This window comes from Salvelinus alpinus, chromosome 26 (assembly GCF_045679555.1).
Source record: "Salvelinus alpinus chromosome 26, SLU_Salpinus.1, whole genome shotgun sequence".
Taxonomy (NCBI): Eukaryota; Metazoa; Chordata; class Actinopteri; order Salmoniformes; family Salmonidae; genus Salvelinus; species Salvelinus alpinus.
Window position 1 is genome coordinate 12,972,842 of NC_092111.1, and position 17,813 is coordinate 12,990,654.

Genomic DNA, 17,813 nt, shown 5'->3' on the forward strand with positions numbered 1-17,813 from the left:
CGCCCAGGTGGAGAATACTCCTCCCTTGCTAAGAAAACAATACCGTTGCTGGATGAGGCCGCAATTCAAACTGAATTCCAGATATCGAGCCAAATCAGGGATGCGATCAGTAGTAGTGCCGAGTCCTTGTGTGCGTTTTGGGTGGCATGCTCAGAGGAATACAGCACAATAAAGAAACTTGCATTTTATGTGCTAACAATGTTTGGATCGATTTACACATGCGAGTCCTCGTTTTCCTCTGAACATAATATAGACTCACGACAGGAACCGGCTTTCACTTAAGTCAATCGAGGACTGCCTGCGCATCAAAATCTCATCCATCTCACTCGACATCCACAAGATCGTGTCCGAGGGGAAATGCAACTTTTCACATTAGGTACAGTAAGTAACTTAGTGGCCTATATGACTGTAGTTTAGTAAATACTAGCTTATTGTGAGTGCCTATCCAAGGATATTTAGTTCTCAAGCTGACAGTATTTTCTGTTTGTTCTGTCTTTACAGGAGCAGGCTATCCCAATACAGACATTCAGACACAGACATCGACATTTTTTCTTTCAATTATTGTTTTATGTAGGATGCTACCTTTTTGACCAGTTACAGTTGTAATTAGGGCTAATAACAAAAGAAATCCTGCTTCTATTAGGCCATATCTTTTCTTATTGTGGAAGGTGTTGTTAAGCCTCATAGCCTACCTTAGCCAGTTAAGTTATTTTAAATAGGCCTAGGCTCGGATGAAATAGACTACAATGAAGCCCTTTTGTTGTTTGTTTGTAAAGTCAAATTAAAATGAAGATTATTGTTGAAGTTAGTTACTCGACTGGTGTAGTTTTTCTCCATCTGTTGCTGTTCAACACTTGCATAACAAGTTAGCTACAGTACTGAATTTGCACGTGCAAGCCAAGCGCCACCACTACTATCAGTAGCACTGTCAAAGCTGCAAACAAGCAAACACCTGCCACGAACAATGTGTTTACAATACCACGTTGGTAATAAAGCATTATTTGTTTGACCGCAACTTCTGGGGTAGGTAGCTACCTTTAGCTTGGTACCTAGCTAGCACCAATACAACCAGCCTGAAAACAATGGCCAGTAGAAACTGCAGTCATTTTCATTCTTAGCAATGATTTAGGAATCATTGTGAGTAAGTATTAGCTAGGTAGCCACTTGTTGTTCGCCTATTGAAATTGAACTTCAGTTCATGAAAATAAATAGCTATCCAGTTACTTAACCCTGTTGCCCAAAGCTAATGTTATAAGCAACCAGCTAGCGTCATCTGGCTAGTGAGGCTCCACCGAACCGGCTATGTGTTGTGATGCTAGCCACAATAAGGATTAGGCACAATAGTGGACTTTGCGGTTTGCCTTCAAAATAAAAGTACCTTTTTGAACGTGATGCAGAAGTTTACAATTGGTGGAATTATGCCATATTTAGACTAGATAATGTTAAACCAGGTTGGAATGACACCTACAGAACACAACTGTGAAGAGTTTACGCAAATACTAGCGTTGTAGCTCTTATCGCAGGACTGTGACTGTGTGAAATCACCTCCCCAGTCAGCATATTGTGTGTATTGACCTTCATATCGCACTGTACAGCTTTACCTAAGGATTGGGGATCAATAAAATGGTGTATAAGTCTATGGTAGCCACCCATACTGGTTAAGTGAAATAAATCACTGACAGTGTCACCAGCAAAGCACCATCACACACCCTCCTCCATGCTTCATGGTGGGAACCACACATGCAGAGATCATCCGTTCACCTACTCTGTCTCACAAAGACACAGTGGTTGGAACCAAAAATCTCAAATTTGGACTCATCAGACCAAAGGACAGATTTCCACCGGTCTAATGTCCATTGCTCGTGTTTCTTGGCCCAAGTATGTCTCTTCTTCTTATTAGTGTCCTTTAGTAGTGGTTTCTTTGCAGCGATTCAACCATGAAGGCCTGATTCACACAGTCTCCTCTGAACAGTTGATATTGAGATGTGTCTGTTACTTGAACTCTGTGCAGCATTTATGTGGGCTGCAATTTCTGAGGTTGGTAACTCTAGTGAACTTATCCTCTGCAGCAGAGGTAACTCTGGGTCTTCCTTTCCTGTGGCGGTCCTCATGAGAGACAGTTTCATCATTGCGCTTGATGGTTTTTGCAACTGCACTAGAAGAAACTTTAAAAGTTCTTGAAATTTTCCAGATTAACTGACCTTAATGTCTTAAAGTAATGATGGACTGTTGTTTCTCTTTGCTTATTTGAGCTGTTCTTGCCATAATATGGACTTGGTCTTTTACCAAATAGGGCGATTTTCTTTATACCACCCCTACCTTGTCACAACACAACTGATTGGCTCAAACGCATTAAGAAGGAAAGAAATTCCACAAATTAACTTTTAACAAGGCACGCCTGTTTATTGAAATGCATTCCAGGTGGCTACCTCATGAAGCTGGTTGAGAGAATGCCAAGAGTGTGCAAAGCTGTCATCAAGACAAAGGGTGGCTACTTTGATGAATTTCAAATATATTATTTGTTTAACACTGTTTTGGTTACTGCATGATTTCATATGTGTTTTTTCATGGTTTTGATGTCTTCACTATTATTCTACAAATAACAACCCTTGAATGAGTAGGTGTGTCCAAACTTTTGACTGGTACTGTATATTTTCAGCACCAGGCGCTGTTCACCTCCTATTGATTGCGCTGCGTTTGCAGATTTACGTTTCAGCGGCTCCCTATAAAATGCCTGCTTTATTAGTTGACCGTCTCCTGCATTCTCTCTCCTCATGAATTAAGTTAATATGTAACTTTTGCCTTATTTAGGTAGTGTAACTTCCTTCTTGGAACATTGCATTTTGGAATTTTTGCATGTCAGGCCCGATATTGTTATATTATCATTTAAAAAAAAATATTCATAATTATTTGGGGGGGCTTTGTGAGGCCAAATAGTATTGCTGGCGGGCCAGATTTGGCCCACGGGCCGCCAGTTGGGGAACCCTGCTGTAAGGGATGGCAGAGCTTTGTGTGTACGCGTGTGTGTGTGTGGGTGTGTGCAGCCTTCCCTGTAAACACCAACCACCCCTCCAGCATACACACACTCACACTCTCTCGATCACTTACTCTAAAACTTGCGCACACACTGAACTCCTTCCTGTATTGAACACGATAGGAGACAGAGAGCTGGTTTCAAGCGCAGGGAGCAGCAGGTGTTTATTGGAAGGGACCTTAGGAGAAGGCAGGTAGCTGGGTCCAGGGGCAGGCAGAAGGTCATACACGGTAGGTCCAAAAATGGCAACAGTACAGGCAGGGAATAGGCGTTGTGAGTGAGGCGGGCAAAAACTATCCTACACGGCAGGAGTGAAGGACGGGAAAAACCAGTGCTCCGAGAGAAGTGTGTCTCAAAACAAACAATGCCTCACAGTGATGAGGTGCAAGGAACTGAACTAAATATTGTGGGATGATGACATGCAGGTGTGTGAACAGGTGATTAGAATTCCGGTGATTGGGATCTGGACAGTGAGATGGAAAGTGGTCAGAGTTCTGGGGATCTACGTGTTTGGGAGTGTGAGCTGGACGCAGACGTTACACTTCCCATGAACTTCCTAGTCTCTAAACATCCCTGGTGCCTTCAGAGAAACTGCTGGTCAAATGGCAAAGACATGACAAAGTCAACACTTCTGTGTAACGCAACCCAGTCTCAACAGGACTCAGTCCATGTGCGTGTACTGACCACTACTACTGGCTTACCTGTTTGGCTTTTGCTTCTACAAACATCTGCTGTTGTAGATCTGATTCAAGTGTGCAGACTCATTTTTCCCTGAGTATATTTATGCACTATAAAAGTAGAAGGTACTCTGCTGAAGATAATCTCTCTTTCCATAGACTCAGCTGGTCAGACCCTTGCTGCTCCACTGGTAAACCTACCCTCAAGAAAGCGGTATGTATTTGCTTGTTTGTTTGTGTGTGCATGCTAGCTCTTTACATTTACATTTAAGTCATTTAGCAGACGCTCTTATCCAGAGCGACTTACAAATTGGTGCATTCACCTTATGATATCCAGTGGAACAACCACTTTACAATAGTGCATCTAACTCTTTTAAGGGGGGGGGGTTAGAAGGATTACTTTATCCTATCCTAGGTATTCCTTAAAGAGGTGGGGTTTCAGGTGTCTCCGGAAGGTGGTGATTGACTCCGCTGACCTGGCGTCGTGAGGGAGTTTGTTCCACCATTGGGGTGCCAGAGCAGCGAACAGTTTTGACTGGGCTGAGCGGGAACTGTACTTCCTCAGAGGTAGGGAGGCGAGCAGGCCAGAGGTGGATGAACGCAGTGCCCTTGTTTGGGTGTAGGGCCTGATCAGAGCCTGAAGGTACGGAGGTGCCGTTCCCCTCACAGCTCCGTAGGCAAGCACCATGGTCTTGTAGCGGATGCGAGCTTCAACTGGAAGCCAGTGGAGAGAGCGGAGGAGCGGGGTGACGTGAGAGAACTTGGGAAAGTTGAACACCAGACGGGCTGCGGCGTTCTGGATGAGTTGTAGGGGTTTAATGGCACAGGCAGGGAGCCCAGCCAACAGCGAGTTGCAGTAATCCAGACGGGAGATGACAAGTGCCTGGATTAGGACCTGCGCCGCTTCCTGCGTGAGGCAGGGTCGTACTCTGCGAATGTTGTAGAGCATGAACCTACAGGAACGGGTCACCGCCTTGATGTTAGTTGAGAACGACAGGGTGTTGTCCAGGATCACGCCAAGGTTCTTAGCACTCTGGGAGGAGGACACAATGGAGTTGTCAACCGTGATGGCGAGATCATGGAACGGGCAGTCCTTCCCCGGGAGGAAGAGCAGCTCCGTCTTGCCGAGGTTCAGCTTGAGGTGGTGATCCGTCATCCACACTGATATGTCTGCCAGACATGCAGAGATGCGATTCACCACCTGGTTATCAGAGGGGGGAAAGGAGAAGATTAATTGTGTGTCGTCTGCATAGCAATGATAGGAGAGACCATGTGAGGATATGACAGAGCCAAGTGACTTGGTGTATAGCGAGAATAGGAGAGGGCCTAGAACAGAGCCCTGGGGGACACCAGTGGTGAGAGCACGTGGTGCGGAGACAGATTCTCGCCACGCCACCTGGTAGGAGCGACCTGTCAGGTAGGACGCAATCCAAGCGTGGGCCGCGCCGGAGATGCCCAGCTCGGAGAGGGTGGAGAGGAGGATCTGATGGTTCACAGTATCAAAGGCAGCCGATAGGTCTAGAAGGATGAGAGCAGAGGAGAGAGAGTTAGCTTTAGCAGTGCGGAGCGCCTCCGTGACACAGAGAAGAGCAGTCTCAGTTGAATGACTAGTCTTGAAACCTGACTGATTTGGATCAAGAAGGTCATTCTGAGAGAGATAGCAGGAGAGCTGGCCAAGGACGGCACGTTCAAGAGTTTTGGAGAGAAAAGAAAGAAGGGATACTGGTCTGTAGTTGTTGACATCGGAGGGATCGAGTGTAGGTTTTTTCAGAAGGGGTGCAACTCTCGCTCTCTTGAAGACGGAAGGGACGTAGCCAGCGGTCAAGGATGAGTTGATGAGCGAGGTGAGGTAAGGGAGAAGGTCTCCGGAAATGGTCTGGAGAAGAGAGGAGGGGATAGGGTCAAGCGGGCAGGTTGTTGGGCGGCCGGCCGTCACAAGACGCGAGATTTCATCTGGAGAGAGAGGGGAGAAAGAGGTCAAAGCACAGGGTAGGGCAGTGTGAGCAGAACCAGCGGTGTCGTTTGACTTAGCAAACGAGGATCGGATGTCGTCGACCTTCTTTTCAAAATGGTTGACGAAGTCATCAGCAGAGAGGGAGGAGGGGGGAGGAGGGGGAGGAGGATTCAGGAGGGAGGAGAAGGTGGCAAAGAGCTTCCTAGGGTTAGAGGCAGATGCTTGGAATTTAGAGTGGTAGAAATTGGCTTTAGCAGCAGAGACAGAAGAGGAGAATCTTTCACCGATGTTTACTGTATGTAGGTGTGTTGTGCAACGCTTTGTGTGTTATCCAACACTCTTGTCTCATGAATCCAAACATGATAACGATCATGTTTGGATTCATGAGACAAGAGGCACAGTTTTGACTCTCACCCCATGACTCGTGTTTGTGTGTGACCCCAGGAACACGCAGTACTATGAGAAGGTGTCAGACCCGCTGGACCTGAGTACCATTGAGAAGCAAATCACCACAGGGCACTACAAGACCGTGGAGGCATTTGACACTGACATGCTCAAAGTGTTCCGCAACGCAGAGGTGGGTCTCCCTCAACCCTCCTCCTTATTGGATATATACAGCCACAGATCCTTTACACACACACCTAAACACAGGACTTTTTTTTACACACACCTACACACAGAGGACTCTTATTTACATTTGTGTTGTGTGGAGGCTGTGTGAGTGCCACTCAAATCCTTTGAAGGGTACTCAACCCTATAGACAGGTGGGTTATTTAGCAACAAAACCCAATGTGTGCGCAACCGTGGATCAAAACAGTCGGGTTTGGCTTTAGAATCAAAGTAGTGTTGATAACATGTAAACTATATTTCCTCTCCAAATCATTATTGAAAATATGCATACATTTGCACAATGAGCACTTGTCTCCCAAATACACCATTACAGTTGGTGGTTAGCTAGCTACCAAATATTAGCATAGACGTGACGAGTCAAAACGTCTCAAAAGAAGACATGGTATCAATAACAAGGCACAACAAGCTGATACGAGCCACGATTCCCCACATGGCAGCTTCTTGCCATTGTTGCTATCTGTCTGAAAATGTATAATTTTGCAGGGGCTTAGAATTCTAAGTGGGATTCTGGAAGTCTGGTCGAACTTGTTTAGGTTGCTGTGGCGTAAGCTGGTCTTTTACTCAACTTTACAACACACAAACTGTATTTTCCAAATTCTCAACGTCATTGCCCTATGCTCCCTCCATCCTAGCAGAAATACTACGGGCGGAAGTCGTCAGTAGGGAGGGACGTGTGCCGGCTGAGGAAGGCCTACTACGGCGCGCGCCATGAAGCCGCTGTCCAGATTGACGAAATCGTCGGAGAAACAGCCAGCGAAGCGGACAGTTCGGATTCGCTGGAGCGAGACCATGCCCATCATCACCACCACCACGGAGGGGGCTGGCCGGGCTCACACGACAAGGACGATGACATCATCCGCTGCATCTGCGGCATGTACAAGGACGAGGGCCTGATGATCCAGTGTGAGAAGTGCATGGTAAGAGATCGCGGGACACAGCCTAACATTGCAGGCTCCGAGTTGTGTTGTTGAAGTTTAACCTGTTGTTGAATGTTAGCCTAACTGAATATGGATAAAACTGAATATCAGTTCCTTACTGAATCCATGAGGCAATATACAGTTTGGATTCCAGGCTAGTTGAATGTAGTGGTACTTGCCTGATGATTCTGAGTGAATGGCGAGTGTTTGTTCCTGTCAGTGGAAGCAATGTTTTTGAGAGCACGAGTTGATTGTGGGAAAGATTACTAAGTGTGGTAGTCTAATATATTGTTAGCGTTAGTTTTGGCTGTGATTGTAGTGTCAGGGTAAACGGTGATGCGTCTGTCTCTCAGGTGTGGCAGCACTTTGACTGCATGCGGCTGGAGGCGGAGGTGGAACACTACCTGTGTGAGCAGTGCGACCCCCGACCTGTGGACAGGGTGAGTGTTGTCCCCCTTAACCTAATCTTAATCACACCCCATGGTCTATAGAAACCACAAGTTGGAACCAGTTCAGGGAACAGAACAGAAAACTCAATAAAAAAAAATTTTTGGGGGGGGGGATTCAGAACTGGGAACGAAAGTGATCTATACTATTCCGGAACAGAACCGTTATTTTAAAAGCATGGGAACTGGTTAATAATGTTATTTTACATTCTGGGCATTTTCCAGTCCCACCAAAAATGCAACAAAGCACCTATGCAAAGCCCTCACTATGTCACTCAGAAACATATTCCAGTGTCTGCTGCCAGCAAAAAAATCTTTGCTACTGTGTCTGTGTGTAGGCTATCAGCCCCTCCCTCGCCGGAGCATAGACTACTGTAGCCTACTGACGTTACAAGCGTGATTCTGAAATTAGGGAGAGACATTTTTAATGAGAGATTAACCTTTTCAATGATAGTTAAGGATACTATAGTTATCACATTTCACATTGGATTTATTAACTACAAAAAGGTAAGATATGTTTTTATTTCTGGTGCCTCTCTGCACACACACACATGCTAGCTAGCTAACTAGCTCTAGTCCAACATTAAGCCAACTCTCGGGAAGGCCAAAGACATTCAAAGTTCCTTCATAAAAGCCACTCCTGCATAGGTATAATTCTGAGGGGCCTGATTCAGATAATGCATGTCATAACAAGATGCCCAGCACTTCAAGCCAAGCCTCTTCCTCCACCCTCTCTTGCTCCCCACCCTTGCCTGTCCAATGTGTGTAAACAACTATAGCTTGCCCGCTCCATAGCAAGCTGCTCTATCTGCACTGATTGGTGAAGTAATTCAATGTCGAGCTAAATGTTTTTTTTAAATATATGATTTCAGAGGTTTAAAAAGGAACAGAAAGGAATGATATAAACCGTAACTTTATTTTTGTGTTCGAACCGGTTCTAACTTTATTTTGCTGGTCAGAACAGTGGAATGAAAGTAAATGATTCAGAATGAAACGATCGGGGAAATAATTTTGCTTCCAACCCCTCAAAGAAACCCACTGGAAGGTCACAGCTGGGTTATCAGACGATGGGTGTTTCTCAATATGCATACTACTCTTCTCCACACTCATGTTCCGAGTGCATTTTTTGTGAACGCTCTCTTGAGTGCGTTCTTGTGAGGATGAGTGTGGATGAAATATTACATTTGAGAGGCACTCGCACTCCCCCTACTGTATTACGTCACGCTTCACCTCCCCCATTCGCTGAACGTAATAACCTGCACTAGCCAGCTAGTTTAACAGGCAAAAACTACCTAAAGATAATGTTATGCAAGGTAGATGACTGTCAGTACTTCATGGTTAGCTAGCTAGCCAGTTCGCTCTATTGACTTACAATGGGCTTGCAATCTACGCACACTAAAGTGGGTATTGTAGGCAGGTAAACATGCCAAAATGAGTACTGTATGTATTTATTAATGTATCAAGATAAAATATTGCAATCAGGCAACATATGAGATGTGAATGGGCAACATCTCATTCCGAAGTCTGGGTTTATTTTCTCCTCTTGAGCTCAAATAATGGCCGCCATTAATTTCAATAAACTTTTGCGCCGCATACTTTGATTTGGAACTCATTCTCCTACCCTCCCGTGCTTCAATTTGCGTGCTCGTACACGGTAGTATGCATATTGCGAAACAGCCCATGAGAGATGTGTTCAGTCAGTGAAGAAAAAGGTGATATGCACATCCCAAAACTAAGATAAGTGCATTTAACAGTCACAACACACTTTACAGAAAGTGTAAATAAAGGGGCAATATGCAGTTGAAACTAAGAAAGCTTCACCCTGCCACTGATTTGGAAAACAGTGGAGGGATGGGGGTGTACAACCAATCTCAAATGTATACACAGAGCTATTGATTCAAGGACTGAGCATCCATGATATCAAATGTACAGTTTTAACCATGTTTTGAGGCTATACAGTAATCCCTCGTTTATCGCGGGGGTTACGTTCCGAAAATGACCCGCGATAAGTGAAATCCGCGAAATAGAAAACTTTTTTTTTTTTTACAATTAGCAACTATTACATGTATACAAATACAGTGACTCACGTGTAGGCCGTTTCGTCGACATTATGGGTTTAGGAGATGTTCGAAATTACAAGATAATTTGGCCAACTTAATGTAAATTTGCCAAGCTGTTTTATGTACGTACACATAACTGCACGAGACGACAAAATGATAGCACAATTCGTAGCATGTTTTGATACAAGAAGCGGGAGTGAGTTTTTAGCGAATCAGAATGCAGAGCACAATGCACCAAAAAAAAAAAAAAAATGCATTATGAAAATCCGCGAAATAGCGAATCCGCGATAAGTGAACCGCGAAGTGGCGAGGGATCACTGTACAGTATTTGTTTACAATTACATTGCTTACCAACAATGGAGTAAGACTTGCTTATATTTTGGTTTCTGATAGGGAATGACAGTTGAACTAAGCTCATAAGGCATTTCATAAGTTATATTCTTCAAGAATCAATGGGTATATAATCAGTAATTTACAAGTCCAAAAATGGATGTACCAATCGCAGATTGCTCCTTGTAAATGTATCAGGGAATAGGGTGCCATTTGGGACATAGCCATTGTTGTTTCAGGCACTCCACTCCTCACAGGTGGTAATTTCAAAGGAATGCTTTGTCTTTTGTTTCAACTTCGTGTTTGATCTGATGTCATATCCTGTCCCGTTGGTGCTCCAGGAGGTGCCAATGCTGCCCCAGCCCAGCTACGCCCAGTCTGGCTCAATCTACTACATCTGTCTGCTGCGAGACGAACTGCTGCTGCACCAAGGTATGGATGGGGACTATAACCATGGCACCCTATGCCCTATATAGTGCACTACTTTTGAACAGGGCCCTGCTCAGAAGTATAGGGCTCTGGTCAAAAGTAGTGCATTATATAGGTAATAGCGTGCCATTTCGGATGTAACCCCATGTATGAGGCCACATCAATGTTGTAGTGTGTTTTTGTGTCAGTTGCACAGCTTGCCACGTGGAATAATTGTTGTATAGCAACTTGGGGTGTGATAAATGTGCCTTATACCGGCTTCCCGAGTGGCACAGCGGTCTAAGGCTCTATATCGCAGTGTTGCGGCATCACTAAGGGGGTTCGATCCCAGGCTGTATCACAACCAGCCGTGACCCAGCGTCGCCCGTGTTTGGCGAGGCTTTGGCCCGTGGGGGGCTTCACTTGGCCCATCGAGCTCTAGCGACTCCTTGTGGCGGGCCGGGGGCCTGCAGGCTAACTTCGGTCGTCAGTTGAACAGTGTTTCCTCCGAAACATTGGTGCAGCTGGCTTCCGGGTTAAGCGAGCAAGTGTTAAGAAGTGCGGCTTGGTCGGTCATGTTTCGGAGGACGCATGACTCAACCTTTCCCAAGCCCATTGGGGAGTTGCAGCGATGAGACAAGATCGTAATTACGAAATTGGGGAGAAAAAAAGGGGTCATTTAAAAAACATTATGTATAAATAAAAATCATGATAATGTTATGTAACCTGTCTGACCAGGTGACTGTGTGTACCTGATGAGGGACAGCAGACGCACCCCAGAGGGACAGCCAGTCAGGCAGTCCTACCGTCTCCTGTCCCATGTCAACAGAGACAAGCTAGACATCTTCCGCATCGAGAAACTCTGGAAGAGTGAAAAGTAAGGGAGGGGGGAGCCCCATTGAGCCAGCGCTGAGCACCATCAGCCATTTCATTGCTGTCTTTTTTTCCTCTGACTCGCTCTTGTCTCCTTGTGTGGGTGCCCTGTAGGGGTGAGAGGTTTGCCTTTGGCCATCATTACTTCAGGCCCCACGAGACGCACCACTCGCCCTCGCGCCGCTTCTACCACAACGAGCTGTTTCGTGTGCCACTCTACGAGATCATCCCTCTGGAGGCCGTGGTCGGGACCTGCTGCGTCCTCGATCTCTACACCTACTGCAAAGGTGAGACTCACGCACGCACGCACACACACTTTGTAAGGGAGTTAAAAACAAACACACTGCGCTAACACACATTATTACCTCGCCTTTTTTTTTTTTCAGGGCGGCCGAAAGGAGTGAAGGAGCAGGACGTGTACATCTGCGACTACCGCCTGGACAAGTCGGCGCACCTCTTCTACAAGATCCACCGCAACCGCTTCCCCGTGTGCACTAAGCCCTACGCCTTCAACCACTTTCCAAAGAGGCTGGCCCCCAAGAGAGACTTCTCAGTAAGAGGGTCGAAGAGGGGTGGGGGTTGTTTGTATTGAAGTTTCCGTATGTAGTTTTAGTGAGGCTAGTTTGATGAGGTAGTATTGATATAAGGTTCCATTATGGGCTTGAATTGAGTGCAACTAGAGAAGTGTATCAAAGTTGTTTTCATCAAAGAGGTTGATCGTGCACCAGTGGCGACTGATATGTGCCTACCATTCTTTTCGTGGGTGTTTTTGCAAACCGCTAGTTATCCTGTTATGGCTGCAGCCCGACGTCATCCCGACGCCGGTACACCTATGACAACATCCAGCTCAAGTGCACAGCGTGAAATTCAAAATCAATTTTTTTTAAATATTTAACTTTCACACATTAACAAGTCCAATACAGCATTTGAAAGATAAACATCTTGTCAATCCAGCCAACATGTCCGATTTTTTAAATGTTTTACAGAGAAAACACCACATATATTTATGTTAGCTCACCACCAAATAAAAAAGGAGGACAGACATTTTTCACAGCACAAGTAGGATGCAAGTAGCATGCACAAGCCAACCTAACTAACCTAGAACCAACCTAAATAACCTAGAAAAAACTACCTCAGATGACAGTCCTATAACATGTTACACAATAAATCTATGTTTTGTTAGAAAAATTTGCATATTTTAGCTATAAATCAGTTTTACATTACTGCTACCATCATAGCTACAGTCAGAAATCGCATGGGAGTAGCCAGAGTAAATACAGACACCAACGTCAACTACCTAATTACTCATCATAAAACATTTCAGAAAAATATATGGTGGATAGCTAATGAAAGACAAATATCTTGCGAATACAGCCAATATTTCCGATTTTTGAAGTGTTTTACAGCGAAAACACAATATATCGTTATATTAGCTTACTACAATAGCTAACACACAGCAGCATTGATTCTAGTCAAACGCTAGCGATAGCACAGTTCGACAGATATATATGAAATAGCATCCCAAATTGGGTCCTTATCTTTTTTGATCTTCCATCAGAATGTTCTCCAAGGGGTCCTTTGTTCAGAACCGACTTTATTTGGATCCATAACGAACGATTTCCCTCAGAATTAGCAAGCACACTGGCCGTGCGTTGCTAACCTCTCGTTCTTGAACCAATTCTTGCGACGCATCACCTCTAAAGTCCAGAATAAATTTCAATAATATAATTAAAGTATATTGAAAAAACATACTTTAGGATGATATTGTGACATGTATCAAATAAAATCGAAGCCAGAGATCATATTCACCTATAACGACGGTTTTCCAGGAGGCTACTCCAGATCCAACTTCGCGCCTTCCAAAAAAAATTAAGTGCGCACTTCTCACTCCAAGAGGTTGTATACAACCCCTGAACGAGATAATCAACTCATTTCTTCTCTCACTTCCGCATGACACCCAGAGGAAGGCGTATGACGTGTTTCTACAGTCCTAAGTGACATGCCCTTTTATAGACAAGGGCTTGAAAAGCGACATCGATTTTGGAAATCTCACTTCCGGATAGGAAATGGGCTGTAAAGATTTATCTGTTCCACTTAGAGAAATAATTAAAACGGTTTTAGAAACTAGAGACTGTTTTCTATCCAATAGTAATAATAATATGCATATTGTAAGAGCAAAAATTGATTAAGAGGCCGTTTGAAAATTTGCACATATTTTCCAGTTTTTCAATACGCCCCCTGCAGCCATAACAGGTTATCCTAAGAGAGAAGTTTGGGGTCCAGCTTTATACACAGTTAGTAAAACAAATTGTTAATAATCCCAAAAACGAAGTCCCGTATGAGCAACTTGTAAGTCAAATTAAAAGAGCCTTTGTTCCTTCCCAACCTCGCCACAGCCGCACTACGTTCCGGACAACTACAAGAGGAACGGGGGGCGTTCGGCCTGGAAGAGCGAGCGGCCCAAAGGAGTTGGAGGGGCCTGTGAGGACGACGCTTCCCCATGCGACGACTTCCGTCCGGAGAGTGAAAATGGAAGAGTGGTGGCGGGGGACATGGACACTGCCCATGAAGAACCCACACTCCCTACCGCTGCCCAACCCACGCGGCCAGATGGGCCAAGGGAGGGAGAAGAGGAGGAGGCGGGGCAGGAGGTAGAGGAGCATAGGGAGCTGGAGGAAGGTACGGCAGAGAGAGGAGTTGACGTGCTGGAGCTCCTCCCCTCCATGTCTTCCTCACCCCTCCATCACTCCGGACTGGGCAGGAGGGAGGCGCAAAGGGATCGGCTAAACAAGATTCTGCTGGATCTGCTACACAGAACACCCAATAAGAACGGTGAGCAGGCAATGAGGAAACGGGTATTACGACAGAGGGGTGGTTTGATGAAGAATGGAAACTGTTGAATTGATGAGGGGGAAATATCGGACAGGTAACTTAATGTGTCATTGGTGTTTGGTAACTTCTCTCTCTTCTTCCAACAGCCATAGATGTCACTTATCTTCTAGAGGAGGGGTCAGGACGGCGATTACGTAGACGGACACTTGGATTTGGAGACTTTGTGGTTAGAAAATGATGTTGCCACTTACCTGGCAAGCACATTCCCCTTTCATTTACTTGGGAGAGGTGGGGGGGAAATGGAAAGAGGGAAGACGACATTTACAAAGAGAAGGTGACCACAAAGTGAAAAGGTTGGTCCCCTTCTCTGACCCCCCTTCGGGTGGTGTCCCCTCTTCCCCAACCTTTCATCTCAAGTGATGAAACAACTCAACAAATAAACGGTTTGAAGCATTGCACTCAGCAGTCGTGATCATTGATAACGGTTTTGTAGGGGACCCAAGGACTTCTCAGGAGGGTGGACCCAGACTTATTGAAGTACAATGCAAATGCATATTTTATTTTTAATTTTTTTACATAGGAAAATGTACCCCATGCACTTAAAAATGCGCATTGAACATATATTCATCAAAGACGGCCCTGTTACTTGGGACAGAGAGACAATTACATAGGTGTCACATTATCCATACATGGCTCATCAGTGCAACCTTGAGTCAATTATTTTTGATGAGCAAAATAAAGGAACAAAGTGGTACTGAACATGGCTGTGGCATACAGCCATAGACTCATATTGACTTCGTTTTTTTAAACAACATCAAATGGGAATGAGAACACTGGAGACTGGCGCCCCCTAGTGAGACTAAGTGGTGATGACAAACTAAACGTAGGGTTAATGTACCAGAACTATGCTCAGAGGCTATGCAGTGTACAGTAAGCATACACTGTTGACGATGAACTAGGAGAGAAGCAGCAGGAACGAGGTTGGTCAACTGCACTTTGGTACCATGGATATTGTTGGCGCTCTGTAATGTATCAACGAGACACACTAACACAGTATTGGATGATGCCGTCTGAAAAGCAAGTTAATAAGTATATTATCTTATATATATATATATATATAGGAACAGAGAAGGAAGGACGGGAGAATGGCTGGTGGTCTCTGGGAAGATGGAGTGTACGCTTTTGGTCAGTCAAGTGTCTTGTTCGGTTTGTGAGGCAGTCCACTTCACCCCTCTTTCTGAAGTACCTGATTCACCAGCTTAACTAAGTCAGGTGGCGGAACACTGGCTCTTACTGTAACGCCTTAGAACGCCGTGATCCCTGACTGCCTTGCGTGAGTGTGTGTATGCACATTTGTGTGTCAGTAATCTGCCAGAATTCTTGAAGAAAAAAAGAAAAAAATTAAGGGCTTGATGGCAATTAACATTTTATGGGAAATTATGGAAACATAAAATGTATCGTGATGGTCATATTTTCATATATTCTGTGAGGGGTATTTGTTGGGAGGGAGGGAATTCTAGCTGTACATTTTATTCTTCAAATGTGTTCTGGTTGCCATGGAGAATACTTTTAAATAATTTGTGTGATTTGATGAGATTTCTTTTTTTCAAACGCTTCTGTTTAAAATGGAACTTTGACCCGAAATGTCCTATCAAGATGGACTGACAGAACGAGAGAGTAAAGAAACTGACAGAAAGAGGACAGAAAGTTGTACAGTGCCAAGTTATGTATATACAGACTGGGATAATGTGAGAAGTGTCTCCAAAAGCAATATCTTGATAACAGATTTTGTGTATTATTGTATTGTACAGAACTCAGACCCATATGTATTATTATAATGATTGTCTGCCATTTGTATTACTATAATCGAGACACTTAAGCTTGAAGGGGAAAGAAGAGGTGTTTTTGTCCAGTAAAATGTACCACAACTGTCCTAATGAATGACATAAGAACTTCACCTGAATTTTTTGTTCCCTAAAAATGAAATTCATCTATGTACTGCATGAGCGAGAAGAATGTCAAACGAACTTCATAAAAGGCATTGGGACATAACAGTGACTGAAAATTACATCTGTCGCTGTAATAATGAATATCAATAATTTTACTTTTGAGGAGAAAATATGCTCCTTGTTTTTGCTGCAAAGTGTTGAACACTAAAAAAACAAACCAACATAAAAAAAAATATGATATTATGAGAGATGACAGAAACAGAAGTATAACTGTCAGCTAAATATGTTCTTCCGTTTTGGTTCTGTTTTTGTGATAGCGGTCATAAATATGATGCTTGTGCTTGTAGGCTATTTGTGTGTTTTGTGTGATTTGTTTAGTTATTTTTAGACAATCACAAAATAAGATGCAAGCATTGTAAATGGACAGACTGGCAGACATTTTGTGATGTGTACAGTTTGTCAACTTCTTCCACTCGTTAAAAGTTTGTAATTATGATTCTAAAGTCATGAAAATACTGTTGGTTTTTACTTTTTGTTTTATATTCTATTTGGGTTATTTTTGTTTGTTTTTTAAATAAAAAGCACTACATTATTGTGAATGTTTATTTTGCCTTGACTTTTTGATCATGTTTAAATGTTTAATTGTGTTCTGGATTTCCTTAATATAATTCAGGTGAATTTATAAGCAGGGGTGTAGAAAAGCAGTATGAGGGTCTGTTCCCAGGTTTAGATGATAGGTGGCCGCCGGTGCATAACATACAGTTGAAGTCTGAAGTTTACATACACCTTAGCCAAGTACATTTAAACTCAGTTTTTCACAATTCCTGACATTTAATCCTAATAAAAATCCCCTGTCTTAGGTCAGTTAGGATCACCACTTTATTTAAAGAATGTGAAATATCAGAATAATAGTAGAGAGAATTATTTATTTCAGCTTTTATTTCTTTCATCACATTCCCAGTGGGTCAGAAGTTTACATACACTCAATGAGTATTTGGTAGCATTGCCTTTAAATTGTTTAACTTGGGTCAAACGTTTTGGGTAGCCTTCCACAAGCTTCCCACAATAAGTTGGGTGAATTTTGGCCCATTCCTCCTGACAGAGCTGGTGTAACTGAGTCAGGTTTGTAGGCCTCCTTGATCGCACACGCTTTTTCAGTTCTGCCCACAAACTTCCTGACTGATGTCTTGAGATGTTGCTTCAATATATCCACATAATTTTCCTCATGATGCCATCTATTTTGTGAAGTGTACCAATCCCTCCTGCAGCAAAGCACCCTCACAACATGATGCTGCCATCCCCATGCTTCATGGTTGGGATGGTGTTCTTCGGCTTGCAAGCATCCCCCTTTTTCCTCCAAACATAACGATGGTCGTTATGGCCAAACAGTTCAATTTTTGTTTCATCAGACCAGAGGACATTTCTCCAAAAAGTACCATCTTTGTCCCCATGTGCAGTTGCAAACCGTAGCTTCGCTTTTTTATGTGTAACGGGTGTCGTCGTCGGATGAGGAAGAATCGGACCAAAGCGCAGCGTGGTAAGGGTTCATGATTTTTATTTACACTGAACATTAAACAAAATAACAAAGTGAAATAAACTAAACCGAAACAGTCCTGTCAGGTGCAGAAAAACACTAAACAGAAAATAACTACTCACAAAGCATCGGTGTGGAAAAGCTACCTAAGTATGGTTCCCAATCAGAG

At 43.9% G+C, this 17,813-nt stretch overlaps 1 protein-coding gene across 7 annotated transcripts in view; it reads left to right on the forward strand.

The window, feature by feature from the left end:
* LOC139554765 (histone-lysine N-methyltransferase ASH1L-like) overlaps window positions 1–16,709 on the forward strand; it is a 45,113-nt gene extending 28,404 nt beyond the window's left edge. For 4 of the 7 annotated variants that reach the window (XM_071367887.1, XM_071367884.1, XM_071367883.1 and 1 more), the window contains 10 exons: window positions 3,871–3,925; window positions 6,110–6,242; window positions 6,928–7,212; window positions 7,566–7,652; window positions 10,390–10,480; window positions 11,195–11,333; window positions 11,444–11,616; window positions 11,716–11,882; window positions 13,726–14,161; window positions 14,308–16,709. In XM_071367887.1, coding sequence (XP_071223988.1) covers window positions 3,871–3,925; window positions 6,110–6,242; window positions 6,928–7,212; window positions 7,566–7,652; window positions 10,390–10,480; window positions 11,195–11,333; window positions 11,444–11,616; window positions 11,716–11,882; window positions 13,726–14,161; window positions 14,308–14,399 — 1,658 coding nt within the window. In that variant the 3' untranslated portion in view covers window positions 14,400–16,709. Of the gene's footprint in view, window positions 1–501; window positions 3,926–6,109; window positions 6,243–6,927; window positions 7,213–7,565; window positions 7,653–10,389; window positions 10,481–11,194; window positions 11,334–11,443; window positions 11,617–11,715; window positions 11,883–13,725; window positions 14,162–14,307 lie in introns of those variants that run through there. The other 3 variants (XM_071367886.1, XM_071367888.1, XM_071367889.1) reach the window with 2 other exon arrangements.
* Window positions 16,710–17,813: the final 1,104 nt, after the last annotated feature.